Genomic DNA, 18,762 nt, shown 5'->3' with positions numbered 1-18,762 from the left:
CTAAGTTTGACAATTCCTTAATTCTTCTTCATCACCTTATCATCATAATATTTTCTTTATATGGAAAAAAAAGGAAAGACAAGGCAACTATTTATATTTGTATTTAAGAATAAGGTTAGCAGAACATTTCAGTCGTTTGTTTACCAGTATCACATACCAAATAATATATGGGGAACAGCCTCAGTGATTCTCCTTTCCAAATAAATGTATTCAGACCATTACAGTAACTGCATGTGTCTCTAGTGCTTTGCTCAGAGACGGAGTACTGCTGCCCCCTAGCGCTGAAACAGCGCTAACGTTTCACTGCCGGGGCACAGTAAAGAAGCCGATTAAGAACAGTCTGAAACGCTGATTGAATTCTAACAACCACGGCAACACAATGAAACAGAAGGTGAGTCTGTAATAATTTAAACAATTTGAATTTATTCAGTGTTTACTTTCTTAATCCGTTTTTCTTTTGCAAACATTCTGTCAGCAGACGAAGTTTACACGTTAATCTTCTGTTCTTTTCATGAGAAGCGCTGCTCATTAACTTACAATCAAGCAAGGTTGGGGAAAAAAATCAAAAGTATTGTGTGCGAGAAAACAAGTTTTCACTATCTGCCAGTCGGTGCCGTTATCAGTCAAGCCACACGCCCCCGTGAAAACAGGGAATTAAACACCCAAATGCACACACGCACACACACAGACATCAGACTATTTGAAATCCAAAACAGCGATGCACAAACAGAAGTGTGGAAACTAATGATTAGCTGTGCAGCAGAGGTATAATTGGAGCCTCTAATTACAGTATTGCCTCATTGTTCCTCTCTACCTCTAATTTACCACATTTACATCCCAGAAAAACAATCACTTTGGTTGGGATCATAATGGCTGAATGACTAGCATTAGCTGTGGTTAAACACAGATTTAGTTATAGATGCAATAAAAGCTCTTTTGTATTCACATAATGTTCATATCTCTGAAACAAAAGAGAAACATTAAGGACACGAAATGACAGAGTAAAAGCTTCTACATGAAAGACGACACTGTGTGAAGCTATGTATGCATTAGCTTTATAAATGTATGCAGTATAGCCTGGCTACAAATGCAAGCATCAAAGATATAATTACATATCAGGTGCTGGATAGTCCAGACACTACTTAAGCAGTAACTCTTGCAAAACTGCATGTAACAAAAATGTAAGAAACATAATTACATTGCATATTTGTTGCTATAGAAACATTTTATTGTAGAAGAAAATTAAATACAAACCAAAGTCGCTGAGATGTCTAACTTTTCGCTCTAGCTTTGTAAATACTTCACAAATTAACCAAATACATTCCAGATTACCAACGTCAGATCAGCCATTATTTAAATTGGAAACTCGCGGCTGGATGGTCACCCGTCTGACCGGAGTCTGATCTGCGTTGCGATTGGCTACCAGCTCTTGAAGCTGTAGGGCCCCTCCACCAATGAAACAGAAAGCGGGGCACACGGGGCCGGTGCAATCCACGTGGCCTTCCCAAAGAGGCCGCAATGAATGGGCATCGTAGAACGTGACGCGCCCTTTCTCAAAGTCAAGGCACACACCGAGCCGGGGCGGCAGCGGGTAAGTGAGGCCAGCGGGCGATGAATGGCCGTTGCTGTTGGTGATGGGGTCCCGCTGTTGATGGTGGTAGTTGTGCTGCGGCAGGTAGATTTTACCCATCCCCATAGTCAGAAAGCAGAAGGGCGGCGCAGAATCCAGGGCATCCTCTGCGCCGCTGTCATGGCCGCTGTCTGGGTCGTAGCTGCAGAGAGACAGAGCGAGCTCTTAAGTTCTTTTCTGACCACTGTCTTTCTTTCTTTAAACTAGTTTTTGTGGCGTCGCAGTCACAGCATGTGTGACAAATGTTTGCAGGCGGAGTCAAGTATTTAGACCCTCCTACTTTTTGCACACCTAAGATTTTGTTTATACTAAGTAGATGCAATTAAACCTAATCTGTAATCCTATTTGAAGAGTGGATCCTAAACACACATAAATAAGCATTAATATTGTAGTAAATCATAATTTGCATGATCATCACTGCTGGAGTTAAAATCTATTAGGCTGGATCTGGAGCTGTCATATTTTCTTTGCTCACCGGGGACTGGCCATGTCTTGTGGAAGGTGAAACCACTCCTGCAGTTTGGACTCCAGGCCCACTCCCACCTGTTCCAAAAAGAAAAGAGAAACAACCATTGTGTAATTGATAAAGAACTCATTTTTTATAGCAAACCTCATTTAAGTTATCCAATTTTGTTCTTATTTTAATCAAGTGGATGCATTTTAAAGAATGGATTAGCCTTTTTCTTAAAACAATAGGAGTAACCATTGAAGCTCTTTTCTGAACTGAGCAGCTACCCTTGATAAAAACCTGGAAACTATTCTAATCCAATCCAATTTTATTTATAAAGCACTTTAACATACCCAGCACAGGAACAAAGTGCTGTACAGAAAATAAGTTAAAACAATAGAATAACAGAAAACAGCAAAATAAATAAGTAAAACACATAAAACATCAAATTAAAACTATATTGACTATACTATACTATATTGAAACAAAAACAATATAAAACAGCATTGAATCACCTAAAAACAACTAAAATAAAAAATAAAAAACCAACATCTCACGTGGTGTCAAAGGCCAGGGTAAAAAGGTGGGTTTTCAAGAGTGACTTAAAAACAGATAAAGAACTGGCCTGTCTAATCTCTAAAGGAAACTCGTTCCACAGTTTTGGAGCTGCTACAGCAAAAGCACGATCTCCTCTAAGTTTACGCCCAGTCCTGGGTATCTTCAGGAGCAGCTGATCAGCTGACCTGAGAGAGCGGGTGGGTGTATAAGGCTGTAGCAGCTCAGAGAGATAAGATGGGGCTAGGCCATGGAGAGCTTTAAAAGTAAATAAAAGAATTTTAAAATGAATCCTAAAAGAAATGGGCAGCCAGTGAAGTGAAGCTAAAACAGGGGAAATGTGCTCAAACTTTCGAGTGCCAGTTAAAAGACGAGCTGCGGCATTTTGCACCCTCTGTAGATGACTAATATATAATGTGCTGACCCCAATATAAAGTGCATTACAGTAATCCAGCCGAGTGCTAACAAAGGCGTGGATCACTGTCTCGAAGTGCTGCCGTGAAAGAATTGGCTTTATTTTTGCCAGCTGCCTGAGGTGAAAAAAGCTAGATTTTACCACTGCATTAATTTGATTATCAAACTTTAGATCACAGTCCACTTTGACCCCCAGGTTTGTGACAGTTGGCTTAACATACTGTGCCAGGGAATCTACATACACATTGGGGGTCTCAGTGGGGCTACCAAAAACCATCACCTCTGTCTTTTTATCATTGAATTTTAAAAAGTTAACAGACATCCAAGCCTTAATGTCATTGAGACACTGAAGTAATGGCTGTGTAAGGTATCTGCCTTTTTTCTTTAGAGGGACATAGATCTGACAGTCATCAGCATAAAAGTGGAAAGGAATGCCGTGCTTTCTCAGTACAGAACCAAGAGGAAGCAGATATAAAGAGCAGATATAATTCTAATGCTCATCAGACAATATATTTATTAATATGTAAGAGGTATCAAAACCCATCATTAAGAATACAGGGGAAGCTGTTGTATGTCACCCTTATTGGGGTAAATACTAAAGTTTTTGATATTGGCTGGGGCCTTTCTGGTACTCAGACATCTTCCCAAGTAAGTTAAGTTAATTGGCAATTCTAATTTGTCTATAGGTGTGAATGGTTGTCTGCCTCTCAATCTATGGCAGCTGGAATCTGCATTAAGAAAATAAATGATGTAGTTAAAACTCTGGAGTTTATATTACCTTTAAATAGAGCCATGGAGGAAAAAGAGAATTACAGTTATTAGGTATATTAGTTTCAGTATATTAATTAAAATATTTTGGGTTATTTCACAAGCTGGAACCATTTCCTCATTTAGATTCGACAGCATTTCTGGTAGATAACAGCAGATGGCGTAAGCATGAATTGAGGCTGCACTTTGGGGAAAGCCTCAGAGGGGATTGGCTGCGGCTCCTAGACAAGGCAGATCCCCATCTACTAATGAGAGGTAAATAAATTGGAAAAGGGAGCAAGGGTGAGGCACGAAAATGAGAACAAACTGCTTGTAGTCCGTGTGGTAGGTTTATGTGTTCTCTGGGTTCCTGTCACTATTATAAGTGGATTAGGGCTCATTTGAAAAAGGAAGGCGGCAGACAGTGTGTTTAAATGCACACACATTTACACACACTTTGTCATTTCATTCAAACATTTCATTTTGGTTGAATGAAATGACAGAAGGCTGATCTTACATTGTAACAAATATGATGAAATCACACTTTAACTTCATTAACATATCATTCCCATTGAACCTTCCTCACACCAACTCTGAGGACATTTTAAATTTAGATTTTTTAATACCCTTAAAGCTATACATCTCGGGACCTCTCAGTATCATACAGGCCAGTTTGTACTTTGAGATTGTTTGGACAAAGAGGCCATTTGTCTGTTCTAGTGCTCTTCTTCAAACTAAAATAGAAACTGTTAAGAGGTAGTTTGCAGTCACGACACAAAAACATAAACATAAAAACACAAGAGTTTTATTTTCCTTGAGTTTCACAGACCACATTTGTTTTTATTAGTCTTTCTTAATCTGATGACCTGTGGCCTTAAGCAGTGCTCAAATTGGGTACTTTTTTTTAAAGAAAATTAAAGCATTTTTAATCTGGAATATTTAGGTTTTTTGAAAAAAAAAGTCTATACTCTACACACAGCAATGGGAATATTGACCTGGCAGTACGTTTTCATGAAATGCTCAGTTCAATTCAGTTTTATTTAAATGGTGCCAAATCACAAGGCCTTAAGGCACTTTATATTATAAGTATAGATCCTGCAATAATATGGAGAAAACAGAAAACCCCAACAATCATATTAAACCCTATGAGCAAGCACTTTGTCAACAGTGGGGAGGAAAAATATCCCTTTTAACAGGAAGAAATCTGGCAGAACCAGGCTCAGGGAGTGGGGGCGGTGGGGGGCTGGGGGGAGGAAGACGGGACAGAGACACGATGCGGAAAAAAGCCAAAGATTAATAATAACCAATGATTGTTGAAATGTGTGCACATGAATTCACTTGCCTTCACAAGGTAAGACCCAGGCTCCACTGAGCATGCCCAGTAGTGCCGTCCTTGTGTAATGGCTACATCCCCTACAAGTAGGTCAGAAGTCAGGTGACAGGAAGTTAGGGCGTGGTCGGCAGCCTGCAGCAGAGAGAGACCAGGAACGCTGCGGGCACAACGCTGCTCTTTGCTGACCACCAGGCGGTCGGCGTGGAGACCCCAGCGAGAGTCCAGGTAGAAGTTAAGCACTGAGAGGAGAGAGTGTGACAGAGGACACAGCAGAGGGAGGGGAGAGAAGAAGAGAATGGAGGCAAGAAAGAGGGAGAAATGAGAAAACAAAGGGACAGGTGCATACAGAGATGACACATGGGGTTTTTAGAAGTGACAGGAGGTGACAGACAGATTTACAATCAGAAAACGGCAAAGAGAAAAACAGTGAGGAGAATAAGAAGCAGCTGAGAGGAGAGCCTAGAGGGAGAGGACCACAGAGCAGGCATGCACCTCCTTCCACCAGCACTGGAAGAGAAAAGGACACTGGTCCACATAACGCACTGATGACTCAGGAAGTAAAACACAGAAGCTTTGGCAGCGTTAAGTGCAGTATTTCCACAGGAAGTACAGTGGGAAGATATGCAATAGCAGGAAGGAAACAACAGCCAACAAGGACACGAGGAATTCAGCAATCACTCAAATCGATGGTTAAAAAGCCCTAGATCTGAATCAGATCCATGTTGTTAAGCCTCAGGTCTTAACAAACCGCAAACCTCATCAGCACTCAGACAGATCTCGTTACAGGAGCTAAAGTGGGAGGCGGAGGGATGAGTGGGTGTCTAAGCAGGGGTGGAAGAACAGAGGATGTGTGGGATGACCGTAAAGAGAAACAGGGAAAAGACCAAATAATTTAGTGGTATGGGGTACAGAGATTTGGTGAGAGGATACGTATGAGTGCACTTCTTACGTTCTGTAGGAGGCACGTAGTTTGGCAGCGTGGAAGTAGCACAGTTGAGGATGACAAGTAGAAAGCTGTGAAATGGAAATAATACATGAGAGAAAGATGAGGAAATAAAGAGTAAGAAAGGGAAGATGGTTCAAAAGTGAAGAGAGAGAGAGAAGTGGAAATAAGTGAGAAAGGAAAAATTGAAATGACAGAAAAGAAAAAAGAATGGATTTTTAAGCATTTCACCACAGTAAGCATTGCAATGCTTTCATTTTAAATGAAAAAACAAAAAATGGGTGCGATGTGGTGAACGTGTCAAGTGTGTATGATGCATTTTACACTCAACAGAGGGATAAACCATCCGAATTCATATCTCCTTTTCTGAGTAATTATAACATATTTGATACTGTCTAAAGACCTTGAGGTCTTTAGGTACAGCAGTCTTGAGGTACAGCAAACATATTTGGAAGAGTAACAGAGATGCCGGTTGTATTTAGCTACGCTAGTTTAAAAAAAAAAAAAAACACCTTAGGCACAAAATGCCTGCAACAAAAGACGTTGTGAGCCAAGAACTGTTTACTGGGTGTTTACTCTGGGTATGTTTTCTTACAGTTTTACCTCCAGCATGCACAGTTACTGTGAGCTAAGTTAATGTTGGTGCCAGTTTCTGTGTTTCTGTTACAAGCAACGTGCCTGCATGGCGAGAGAAACAGACAAAATAAATCCCAAAGACTTTTGAGAAAATATTCAGTGGACTGATGACTGAGATTAAAGTTGAACTTTTTGGAAGGTTTTGAATGTTTGCTGCTTATAAAATCCAAGATAAAACTAACATAAAAGCACTCTGTGCAACAGTCAAAGATGGTTGTGGTAGTGTGACACGCAAAACCCTCCAGTTTGGCAGAATTAAAACAAAAGTCCTCCAGAGCCGGACTGACTGGGAGAATCACTTGCTGGCAGGTATTGCAAAAGCTGGATTGCAGTTCTTGCTGCCATCACAATCAATGACTAGGTTTAGGGGGCAATTATTTGTTCACACATGGCCGTGTAGGCGACGATTAGCTTTCCCCCCTCGCTAATAATTGAAATCATCATTTAAGAACTTTAAATCATCATACAAAAACGTGCTTTTTGTATTTGCATTCTTCGTCTAATACTAAAATTAGTTTGATGATCTCAAACATGTAAGTGTGACATATGAAGAAAACTAAGAAAGATGGGGCGAATACTTTTACACAACAGTGTTTATACACAGCATGTTTATTATCAGTTAGCTTGGTGAAAGAGAGATACAATCATAAGGTGATAATTCTGACAAAGTCACAGTGCTTACAGAGGCCGCCTGTGCAGAAAATTCAAAAACCTTTATGCAGGAAACCATCTGAACCTTTTTGAAGCAATGCCTGAAAGTCACTGCACTTTAAACTGGGATGCAATTGCTTGGTGTCATAGTCATGATTATTAATTGGGGTAAATGTTGAGTCGGCAGATAAGATCTTATAAATAAAACATTGACTCCCAAAAATATATATGGTATAAAACTGGTTGTAGTCCAGTTTCAAGGTGTGGTTGCTTTCCCACGACAATCTGTGACATGCATGTAGACAACCTCATGTCAAACTAGTTTGACATGTTTCTGGTTTGGTTTTTTTTCCTCAAACAGCCATGTTGTTTGGGTGTGTTTACACTGTGACAAAGTCTTCCTGTTCAGTTGTTAATAAGGACAACTAAGAAGCTCGGTGTGTACCCTCACCTGGTGCAGGCGGGGTGTGCAGGTACACCTCCTCACTGTACTCTCCGTAGCCCGCCTTGTTGCAGCCTCTCACCCGCAGCACGTACACGCTGTCCATTTCCAACCTGTCAATCACAGCGCTGCTTCCACTCACTTCGTCCAATCGCTGCCAGCCCCAGCGTGCAGCAGCCAGTCCTCCTCTGATCCCACCTCTGGACGCTCCTCCTGGTACTACACCACGACGGCGATACTCTACAGAAAAGTGCCAGGATGGTGCAGACTCCGGGGGCAGTCGCCAGCACAAGAACAGCTGGTCGTAGGCCAGACTACGCTGGGTATCGATCACTGGAGCCAAGGGCACTATGGCAATAACATAATGATTAGATCAAATTTTTAAGTTATGCTATATATGTAATAATAATAATTCTATAACCCGCTCACATGTAGTTGGTATGAAATTATTTAGACAGTGAATGTTTAATTAGAAAGTCAATAGAAAACTTGCTCTTATGCTATTTCATTCGTATCTTTTTTTAACCTTCAACTAGAACCCTCCTCACCCTGGATGAAGTTCAACTCTGTCAGGAGTTTAAGTTCTTTGGAGACGTCCAGCTGGAAGTGTCTGAATGATGGATCGGCCGCTAGTGTGAAATGTTGCAGATTCTCAATTGCTTTACTCAGCCTAGTGCAGTGAAAACAGAGAGAGCGGCGTCAGAGGAATCAACAAAGGCTTTCAGGAGTGGACAGGACAGTGAGGAAGACTCACAGTTTTAAAGGACGTATGAAAAAGAAAATACATTAATAAATAAAAGATAAGACTGCTTTTAATCTATATTTCTATTATAATAAAAAAACATGAACAGCACATTAGTGACATCCCTTCAGTTTTTATTTCCAGATACTGTGCTGTATGTGGGGCTTTCCTTATTTCCTATTTCCTATTTCCTATCCTAACAGATGCAACAATAAACTGAACTTTCAAATAATGAGTTAAGGGTATGCACAAATAATCCCAGTAAATTTAATAAATTAGACAGCCAGTCTTAAGAATGTAGGCTCAAAGGTGCAAGGTGCAAGCTAAAACAGCTTGTTACAGAAAGAAAATAACAAAGTGGCTTAGTATTATATAAATAAGACTCATGCAAAGCAACTACAAGAATAAAAATATGGTACTGGAAATGTTGACAATACACACATTTTGTGCTATTCTTTGGATTTACTGACAACACTGCTTATGCTGTTTCTTTATTTGGCAAGATGATCAGCTGAAAAACAAGTCAATTATAAAACATGAATCCTATATTGGAACCAATGAAGTTATGATTCCTATACATTCTAAGCCTGCTTCCTCTACCCTGAAGCCAAACAACACAGAGAAGAATGCACGAAGAGAAGTCTCTGAAGATTTCCCCTCAAAAAAGAAAGAAAGAAAGAAAGAAAGCGCTAATCTAAGATCTATCAAATCAGAGAGTGATTACTCAACGTAAACAAAAGGGAAACCTGTTATGAGTCTGGCGAGAAGCCTGCACAAAACAGGGCTGATCTGTTTCTTTCAGCAGTTCTGACGTGAACGCCATGAGCCCAGCGTGCTCCAACAAGCCACGTCTCTCCGCCACTTGGGCAGCCAGTGCCTCGCCTCGTTTCTGCCGTGCCCCCTCCAGAGCCTGGGTGAGCGAAGCATGACGCTCGGCGAGAGCGGCCGTCAAATCCCTGATGCTCTGAGCCAGCTGCTCTCTGGCCGACACGCTGTTTACCTGGTGAGGAAAAAGCACAAAGACAAGTTTGGAGAACTAACACCAGGCTTCTGCTGGTACATTCTTAAAACGGTCCAAATAACATTATAAAACACTTTGAGAAAGGACACATTTTTGGAGTTATATAGGTTTGTAATGATATGATTAGGGATGCCAGCTATAGTAGGTAACAGGTTTACTGTAAAAGAGTAAAACAGGTTGGATCATGCGTGAAACATGCAGCAGTTGTACATAGTATCCAATCCTAAACAGACAAGCTGAACAAATACTTGCAGTAGCTGCTGAATGATTTTAATCCCATGTTCAGGGAGATCTTGTGGGCCAGAAGTATTAATCACCTCAGTCTGTGTGATGGAACTCTCCAGCTGGGTAATCTGAGCCAAAACTGTGTCCTGGTTGGACAGAATGTAGTTCATCTCCTTTGTAATCTTCTCCTGTCAAATTAACACCAAATACGCGACACAGAAACAACAAATGCACACGGATTATCAGTTTCACACAGCCACACATCTGCATTATCTTGCACACTATGCTTGCCTAACAGTTAAAGCTGCATTACTGTAGCTTTTTAAACAGCACTGCATCATTTTTATCTGTACCTTCATTGCATTTGGTGGTTGCATTTCAAATGTTAGAGAAGTGTAAAACTATTTTAGAGATCTGGACTAAGTCTAAGTGGCGCAACAATTCGTCCTTGATAGCTCAGAATCTTATCTCTGCCGTCTTGCGTGAAAGGCTTGGAGCAGAGTCGCTAGTCCTCCAAATCAAAAGGAGCTAGTTGAGGTTGTTTATCTGACCTTGTCAGATGGCACCTGGGTGAGGTGTTCCAGACAAGTGAAAGAAGATGGAAGGATAGATAGGGACGGGAATCAAGAACCGGTTCTCTAGTCCAATTCCTTGGAATTGTTAGTCTGCCTGCCGATCGATCCTGTTTATCGGTTGCATTTGCACTTGTGCTACAATCAGCTGATTTCAGTTTGTTTGTCAGAGGAAGCAGTGAAGCAGTCATTGACTACTATAATATATTATTTTAAACTGTGAAATGTGTGAAATGGAGGGTTTCACAGTATTCACATATACGCTGGCTTTACTACTACATGTTTGCTTTGTGTGTATTCCTGCCTCTAGTAAACCTTTCACTGTGCGGGACAGAGATCGATGTCAGATTGTGAGTCAAACCTTCAGCGCTTGGTATGCCTGGGCCACTGGGAGGATTTTATGTCCGGTGTGAATGCGGCGCAGTTTGCAGAGGGGGCAGAGCAGCCGCTGACATGACCGACAATAGAACTGCAGCTTCTCCTGGTCGTGTTCTGGACAAGTCAGCACCTGAGCAAGACAGGCAAAACAGATGAGAACAGTTTAATCTGAGGCACATTTTACTGAGTGGAAAAAAACAGGAATGTAGCACACAAGTGTGAGGATGCCTCGGTAATTTATTGCTTTGCCTTTTGCTAAGCAGCCAAGAGCCACTGGAGGGCTCTGAAAAACAAAAGTAAAGTAAATGTAATAGTGATGGGATTTCCGGCTCTTTTTAGAGATCCGGCTCTTTCGGCTCGGCTCACTAAAAAGAGCCGGCTCTTTCGGCTCCGAACCGGCTCTTCAGGTTGTTTTGTTGCTTTAATTATTTAATCATTAACAATAATATAAAATTATGCAGAAAAGCTAAAACTAATTTAAAAAAAAAAGTGGTTTTATTTATATATGTTTATATATGTCCCCTAGAGACAAAACACATACAAACTCCAAAACACATTTCTAGCGTTAACTGAACTTCCAAAACAGAGCTACCCAGATCACTTAAATTACACAATTGAAAGCATGTGTGTATTGTTTGTGTATTTATAGACAAGCACTCATATTTATTCAAATAATTAAAAAAAAAAATTAATTTACCTGTTACTACCACACACCAAATCCGGTTGTTGATACTTCCTGGCTTGTGTAGCCACTAGGTAACAAAAGCTCAACACTGCGCCTTAGCATCCTGGAGCACTTCTGTTGTCTTTTGTACGTGATTCTGAGTTTGTACGTGCTTCTGAGTTTTTACGTGTTTTGGAGTTTGTACATGCTTCGGGGTTTGTATGTGCGTCTGAGTTTTTACGCGTTTTGGAGTTTTTACGCGTTTTGGAGTTTGTACATGCTTAGGAGTTTGTATGTGTTTTGGAGTTTGTACGTGCTTTGTCTCTAAGGGCCACCATAAATATACTTTATTTATTCACTCCACATAAAATGTAATAAATAAATCATATAATACAAAGAACAACTATTTACATTTTAAACTTTTAACTATTTAAATTTTCAGCATTTTCCTTTTAAACAAATTTAACGTGAAACAACACAAAACACTGCAAACCACAACACAATTCAATATAAATTAAAATATTAAAACAAAAAGAAGATGCACATTCTCTGTCATATGGGCCTGCATGATTTCTGAATCCTTTATCATCTGCAACTGAAAATAGTGGATGATTACTATACCTTTCTAATGTGACGTTGTTGTCCCTCACTCTCTTTCTCTCTCTCTGTTCCTGTGCTACTGCGAGTGTAACTAACGCCCCTCCCCCCTCTGCCCAGCGCAAAGTACAGGCCGTGCGTGCGGAGTTTAGCGGGAAAAAGGGCGAGAGAGAGGGTGAGAGAAAGAAAAAACAAAACAAAACCTCACGGCTCCCAATAAGGAGCCGGCTCGCGTCGTTCACTTCAAAGAGTCGGCTCTAAGAGCCATTTCGTTCGCGAACGACCCATCACTAAAATGTAAAGGGGTCTTTGTATTTTCTTCTTTGTGTTGTGGGTCAGAAATCCATATTTTGCACATGGAAAGAAACCATAACTGTTCCATCCATGCAGTCTTACAGTAATGTGCAATTACTGTCCTTTATGCAACTTTAACTGTGCCTCGCATGGCAATCACACTTACTGTATAATGCAGTGCAATATAACTACACTCGGTTTACCACTTATTTAACAACATATACAATTAATACTTATAAACCCTCAGCAAACCATGTCTTGTTGAAAAGTGTAACAAAAGACTTCATGTCTGCTGTCACTTATGCTTTATTTTAGCACAAGCAGATGTGGATGAACAGTATGCGTGTGTCAGTGTTTCAGTACCTTTGGTCTGAAGTTGAGTGTAGGCTGGATGTGCTCATGCTGCGCCCGTGGCGTTCCCCATGGGTGATAGAGTTTGAAACACTCATTGCAGAAATTAGACCTGCAGTCAGCACAGCCCTTGGTGGCTTCCAGAGTTTGAGGCGGCTTACAGAATTGGCACATCACAGCCACACTGCCGAGACTCACCGTGTGTCTGTACCTGAGAAAGGTAAGAGAGAAAGAGAAGACAGACTGATTTAGCCTCACCTTATTGAGCTTGTTCCACCTTTTTTTTTTTTTCTTTTAATGAAGTGGGACCTGGCAACCAAGCAAATAAAGGATTAATGAGTTGAATATTTGGACATGAAATAAATTCTCATTAAAGGAACACAAATGTTTATAACAAAGAGTGATTCGAGCCCATGGGTGTGCTTGAGACAAATGGTAATTAGCAGGTGATGAATGGAAAGCTGTGGAAACATGCAGTCAGCCAGGGTAGCTACAGCATGTTGCAGTGCACGCTCAGTGCTGGTTCAGCTGCTGAATACTGACAATAAGTTTTGGACCTGTTCCCATACCTTCTTCTTTTCAGGTCTAAGTCCTCTCCTTATTTACATTTGTCCATAAACATCATGAGCACTGAAGGACATCATCAATCTGTAGGGTTATCTAACTGTTTTTGTCATGAATCTGTACTCAAATAGCATCTTTCTGCTCAAGTTAAACACAGAAAGCACTTTTTACTACAAGTCTCATTCGCTCAGTCACATACACGGTCATTTTTCTAATATTCATTCATCTAAAGGAGCTGGGGATCGATCCATTGACCTTGAGATGGCCTGCTCGACCACCTGAGCCACAGCTCCCAATCTTCTGTTTGCAGATTGAGTCTATACTTACCTCTCCACTATACGCTCCAAGGTGAGGTTGCGCAGACAGTCAGTAAGGCCTTTCTCTCCCAGCTCAACATCTCTGCCGCAGGGGATACAGGGGAACATCATCACCAAGGGTGGACCTTCCTTACGGCGTCTACCTGGGTACGTCCCATAACCGGGAGACCGTGGCATGGATGGTGAAGGGGGGTGTGGACCTTAAACAAAAAAGTAAAACCAGTTATAAACAAAGAAAAACGTAAAAAATTAAGGAAAATCATAGTTGCCACTTCTTTTTAATGGCATGAAAATGCAATCCCATTACACCAAAAAAACCTCAGGTTATTTTTAAGAAAGAATGCCTCGTTGACAAAAACAAAAACACCCTCCCTCTCCTCTTTGTGAGATTTAGCTTAGGTTATAAATGGAGAGAGGTACTACAAACCTGAACGCAGCACGCGGTCGATGGGCCGTTGTTCATTTTTAGGTGTGGGCCTGCGTGCCTGACGAGGTGAACGGGTGTTGGGTGTGGAGGCTGGTGAGTTGGGTTCTGGTGGAAGCTCTGGAGGCGGGTATCCATTTGCTACCAAGACCTCGGAGGCACACAAGAGACAGACGCTGTGCAGGCATGGCAGGACCACAGGCTGTTTGACTATTTCCTTACACACGGGACAATGCAACTCATGCTCCAGGCTCTTCATGTTAGACTGTTGAAAGCAAACAAGCAAAGGATGACTATCTGCACATGGTGCTGTAGAGAAAAACAGGCTGAGTATCCAGACATCCCAAAGATGATTGTGTTTAGGAATGCAGCACGCAGACGCCTGACTGTGCACAAAAAAAACTTTAACTTGAATAATTGGAACTAAAATTTGCCGGCAGCATAAAAAGCTCTCAAACATGAATGCCAATGGAATTGATTAAAATCTAAAACTATCCAATTATAGCATAAAGATGCCAAATTAAGACTATGACTCAGCCAAATGTCGTTTTATACTTAAGAGTTTTGATTCTTACTTCTATAGATACATTTTTACTCAGTACCAGAACAGCATTCACGTTTTAGACTAGTCTGACTTGCAGATGTATAACTGAGGGGAAACAACTTCACAGCAGATACGCTGAGAAATACTTGGCAATGTGAAAAAGATGTGCCACACAGGCGACACAGGGTGCCAATCTTGTTAAATATTAAAAATGAGGCATTAATTATTCAACCACCCATCTCTTAAATCACAGCCATGCATGTGACCATGAGCCAGTAGCCACATTTCTTTATGACTCAGAAATTCTATAACACACTTGTTTCTAAGAAATTTCATAAAAATGTGTAGTAATGTGTAATATATTAGCACGCAAAATCAGGTTTGATAATGCATTTGTCTTTTTCTATACATTACTGCCAATGCAGCACCTTCGCTTTGTGAAACTACAGCAAACAGACCTGGATGGCGAATCAAAACTCGCACCTCTGGAGCACTTAACGCGTGCTCTGCTCAAGGACATTGATCTGACAGAAAAGGACACTGACTATTGCATAAACCTGTGACTTTACCACTGCAGTCACTCTGATCTGATAAAAGATTAATTCCACTCTCATTACATTCTGGTCTGTGTGAAAAATACACAGATTTTATGTCCAGTGATGTTAAGAATAATAATATATTTTATTTGTTGTCCTTTTCCCAGTCATGAGGACCTCCTTTTCCCCTCCTTTGCTTTGTGGATGCCCTTGACACAGAACCTACTATCAAACTGGTTGCAGGGCATCACAGACATTATGAGTTAACTTCAAAACCAGGACAAGGCAAACAGACTGACAGTGCTGCATAGGGGATTTGGGGATTGTGTCACTGTGGTGTGATATGATGCCACCATCAGGGCTACTTAAAACACAAAGATCATGCATGGGGATGCAGAACAATTGGAATATTATGAAGGGAATATAAAAAGGAAAGGTCTACATTCATACAATAAAGCCGGATGAGAAAATCTGTGCAGATACTGGCTGATAGCGCACCATCTACCCAATTTGCAGATAGCACCACCTTAGTCAAATTAGAATTACACGGAGAGAACTGGCGGATAGCGACGACCTGCACTGAAGTATGAAACTGGATTAATGCTAATAACCTCCTTCCTCCCTCAGTCCACCTCAGTCATTTTCTCCAATGTCAACTCTGGCCTGTCTTTTTCTCATCCTCTAGCAGCTTAGCCTATCGCATTTTCAAGCACCTCCGATTCCTGCAGGCTGAGCGCACAGCTACAAACTGTGGCTCTCTACCTCCATCTCACATGCACAGTCCGCACTGCTGCTGCTGCTGCTGCTGAGGCCGGCGGGGAAAAACAAGCAGCTCATCCTTACCTTCACCTGGAATCTAGGCGCCATGACAGCATTTCCAGGATCAGAGCAGTGTCTGTGTAGTGCAAAGAGGGGAGGGGTTTGAGCGACTACAACGACCTCCTAGCGCAGGTACGATGGGCTCTGGAGGAAACGGGCTATGGCGACGGAAAAGATAACGCACGTGACTGCCTTTGACTGCTGAACGTGCTCTGTGTGCACCTCTAAGACCAGTCCACCACGCTCTGTTGGAGCCGTGTCTAAAAATTACCTCTAGGTTTTAACCCTGCAATGCTTGATGCTCCCAGATGCATCGATACACGTTTTTTTTTATCTGTCTCAGCAGCAGCCCCGAGTCCTGCATCTCGTCTCCATGGAAACGAGCATCCGGAGTGCCGAAAAAAGAAAGGTGTCATTTGGGTCTGCACCCATGCTATTATTTTTTTAATGACATTATAATTGCCACATTTGCTCAAGTCTGATATGTAGGCTACTGACTATAGATCATGAATGTCGGTAAAGCAAAAATCTAAGAAGATCAATATTTCATTGGCTAAAGATGATAAGAAAAATATGTTTTAGTTTTATTTTATTTCAGTGGACTTTAATTGAGGTTCAGAAACAGATAGCACACGGATTGGGCCCATGTGATAGAGACACTCCGGCAGGTGCCATCCACGCCAATAATTCGCTTTTTCCCTTTAAAACCTGATAAAACATGATAGCTACTCTTTATTTAAAAGAAATAAATAAATACAAATTCATACTCCACGTTATATTCAGCGTATATCAACTAACAGCACAATGTCACAGATATACACTTACGGTGGCGCGAACCAAGGCTTCCATCGCTGATGTGGCTGTTTTTAAATCCATCTCTGCCATTTTAAGAGCATAGCTTCCCCCTGTTTTCATCATCTGGAAATAGATTGTGGTGTGTCCAGGCCGATGGCCATGTAACACACATTAAGAACGCGAAATATGCCGAAAATATGTCTCCAATATAGAAGCGTTTTGGATATTAATATAATTTTTTTCTATTAGATGTTTAATTTGGACATTTTTACGCGCGTTAATTACCGACTGATAAGAAGCACCGCGTGCTGCTTTTAGGCATAAAAACAAAACGCTTTCTGGAAAAAAAAAATCTGAATTTGTTCTTAATTTACGAGTACATCCACGCCGAATAGCTACTACTAAAAGATGCCTGTGGCTTTATTCCTCACGCAGGCGTCCCTCCCCCTACGTTTCCCATCCTGCACCGGATGCCCTCAGCTGATGCGGAACACAGGGAAAATCGCTGTAAATCCAGGAACCCATTCCTTAATAACTCAAGAACGTAGTGGGGAAAAAACAGTATTTGTCGGTTTATAACTGATTTCCGGGATTTAAAATGTTGTAAAGGAGTCGTTGGCCTAGACTCTGTCGAACACATCTCTCGTGGATGATGTCAGTTTGAGCCAGAAAAAAACAATCATATCATAAGATAGAAGCTGCAACCAGCTTTTGGCAAAGGGAGTTTTATATATATTTTATTGATCAGGGCAAAAACTCTCACTGACTTATAAAAATGTGTTTTTCAGGAGCGATCAGGCCAAGAGGATAGCAGAAATTGCAACAAATTTAACAGTTCTACAATGATAATATAAATAAAGATATATGATGACGGCAATGCAGACATAGAGTAGGTAAAACAACACAAAGTCATAAATATACTTGGGAAAGCAGCTACTTTTTGTGTTTTATATACAAACTCTTTCATAACTCCTGTTGACCAGAGGCTATTTACTAACGTAAGCAAAGATATAGTACATAAAAATAAATTTAAAAAGACAAACATCAGAAATCACTTTTTTTTTTCAAGTTTTAGGATCCTCAGATCAAGTTTAGTTGTTGAATTTTCTGAGGATACATCAATTAATTTTTATGTACTATATCTTTGCTTACGTTAGTAAATAGCCTTAATTATTCCATCCATAATGGAACAACCAGTCAAGAGTTTGGGGAAACTCTTCGACTCCAGCCTGAAAGACTTTAATGCCATTCAGAAGGCAAATGAGGAGCTGGGAGCGTGGCTCATTAAGGTGGATAAGTCTGGCCTGCCTGGAAGATTTAAAGCCTGGATCTACCAGCATTCCATCCTGCCCCGAATCCTGTGGCCCCTGTTTGTCTATACAGTTCCAATAACTACTGTGGAATCCCTTGAAAGGAAGATCAGTGGCTTTCTTCGTTAGTGGCTGGGACTTCCCAGCAGTCTCACCAGCGCTGCAATCAACAGCTTGCAGTTACCCTTCAGTGGTCTCACAGAAGAGTTCAAGGTGGCTCGCAAACGAGAAGCCCTACAGTAGAGAGATTCTAAAGACTGCAAGGTGGCATCAGCAGGTATTGAGGTAAGGACAGGAAAAAAAATGGAAGGCTGAGAAGGCAGTTGAGGTGGCAGAGTCACGCCTAAGGCAGAAAACACTGGTGGGGGTCTTAGCAACAGAGGGAGCAGGCTTGGGGTACTTCCCAAAGGCCCATGTCAGCAGGGCACAGGGAAAGGAGAGACACCAGCTACTCCAGGAAGAGGTCCGAGCAGGTGTGGAGGAGAAGCGAGTAAGTAGAGCTGTAGGCCTTAAGCGGAAGGGAGCATGGACAAGGTGGGAGAGCACCTTGCAGCGCAAGGTCACCTGGGCAAACATCATGCAGGCAGACTTCCACTGGATCCGATTCCTAGTGCAGGCAGTATACGACACTCTGCCAAGCTCAGCAAACCTCCATCTGTGGCGGAAGAGCGCGACACCTGTCTGTCCCCTGTGCTCTTGAAGAGGGACCCTAGAACACCTCCTTAGCAGCTGCCCAAGGGCCCTGGCCGATGGTCGGTATCGTTGGTGGCACGACCAGGTGCTCAGAGTAGTTGCTGAAAAGATTGCCTC

At 41.5% G+C, this 18,762-nt stretch overlaps 1 protein-coding gene and 1 long non-coding RNA gene across 3 annotated transcripts in view; one reads left to right on the top strand and one right to left on the bottom strand.

Moving 5' to 3' along the window:
* Positions 1–403: 403 nt before the first annotated feature.
* trim46b (tripartite motif containing 46b) lies at positions 404–17,368 on the bottom strand. 2 transcript variants are annotated; one of them, XM_085149543.1, is made up of 12 exons: positions 16,673–17,368; positions 13,952–14,213; positions 13,535–13,724; positions 12,656–12,854; positions 10,721–10,867; positions 9,880–9,975; positions 9,288–9,541; positions 8,348–8,469; positions 7,809–8,147; positions 5,137–5,366; positions 2,106–2,173; positions 404–1,772 (listed from the first exon to the last, which is right to left on the bottom strand). In XM_085149543.1, the coding sequence occupies exons 1-12, from the start codon at positions 16,763–16,765 to the stop codon at positions 1,343–1,345; spliced, it is 2,430 nt and encodes an 809-aa protein (XP_085005669.1). In that variant the 5' UTR covers positions 16,766–17,368; the 3' UTR covers positions 404–1,342. The 2 variants fall into 2 exon arrangements, with proteins under 2 accessions (XP_085005669.1, XP_085005670.1); XM_085149544.1 differs by lacking the exon at positions 16,673–17,368 and adding an exon at positions 15,872–16,666.
* Positions 8,400–18,762, top strand: part of LOC146493110 (uncharacterized) — a 36,262-nt gene continuing 25,899 nt past the window's right edge. The window contains exon 1 of the long non-coding RNA XR_014872096.1: positions 8,400–8,497. This is a non-coding gene — a long non-coding RNA (uncharacterized LOC146493110). The remainder of the gene's footprint in view (positions 8,498–18,762) is intronic.

Source organism: Neolamprologus multifasciatus, chromosome 22 (genome assembly GCF_963576455.1).
Source record: "Neolamprologus multifasciatus chromosome 22, fNeoMul1.2, whole genome shotgun sequence".
In the NCBI taxonomy this organism is placed as follows: Eukaryota; Metazoa; Chordata; class Actinopteri; order Cichliformes; family Cichlidae; genus Neolamprologus; species Neolamprologus multifasciatus.
The sequence above is the reverse complement of the archived record's forward strand: the minus strand, read 5'-3'. Positions and strand labels throughout refer to the sequence as shown.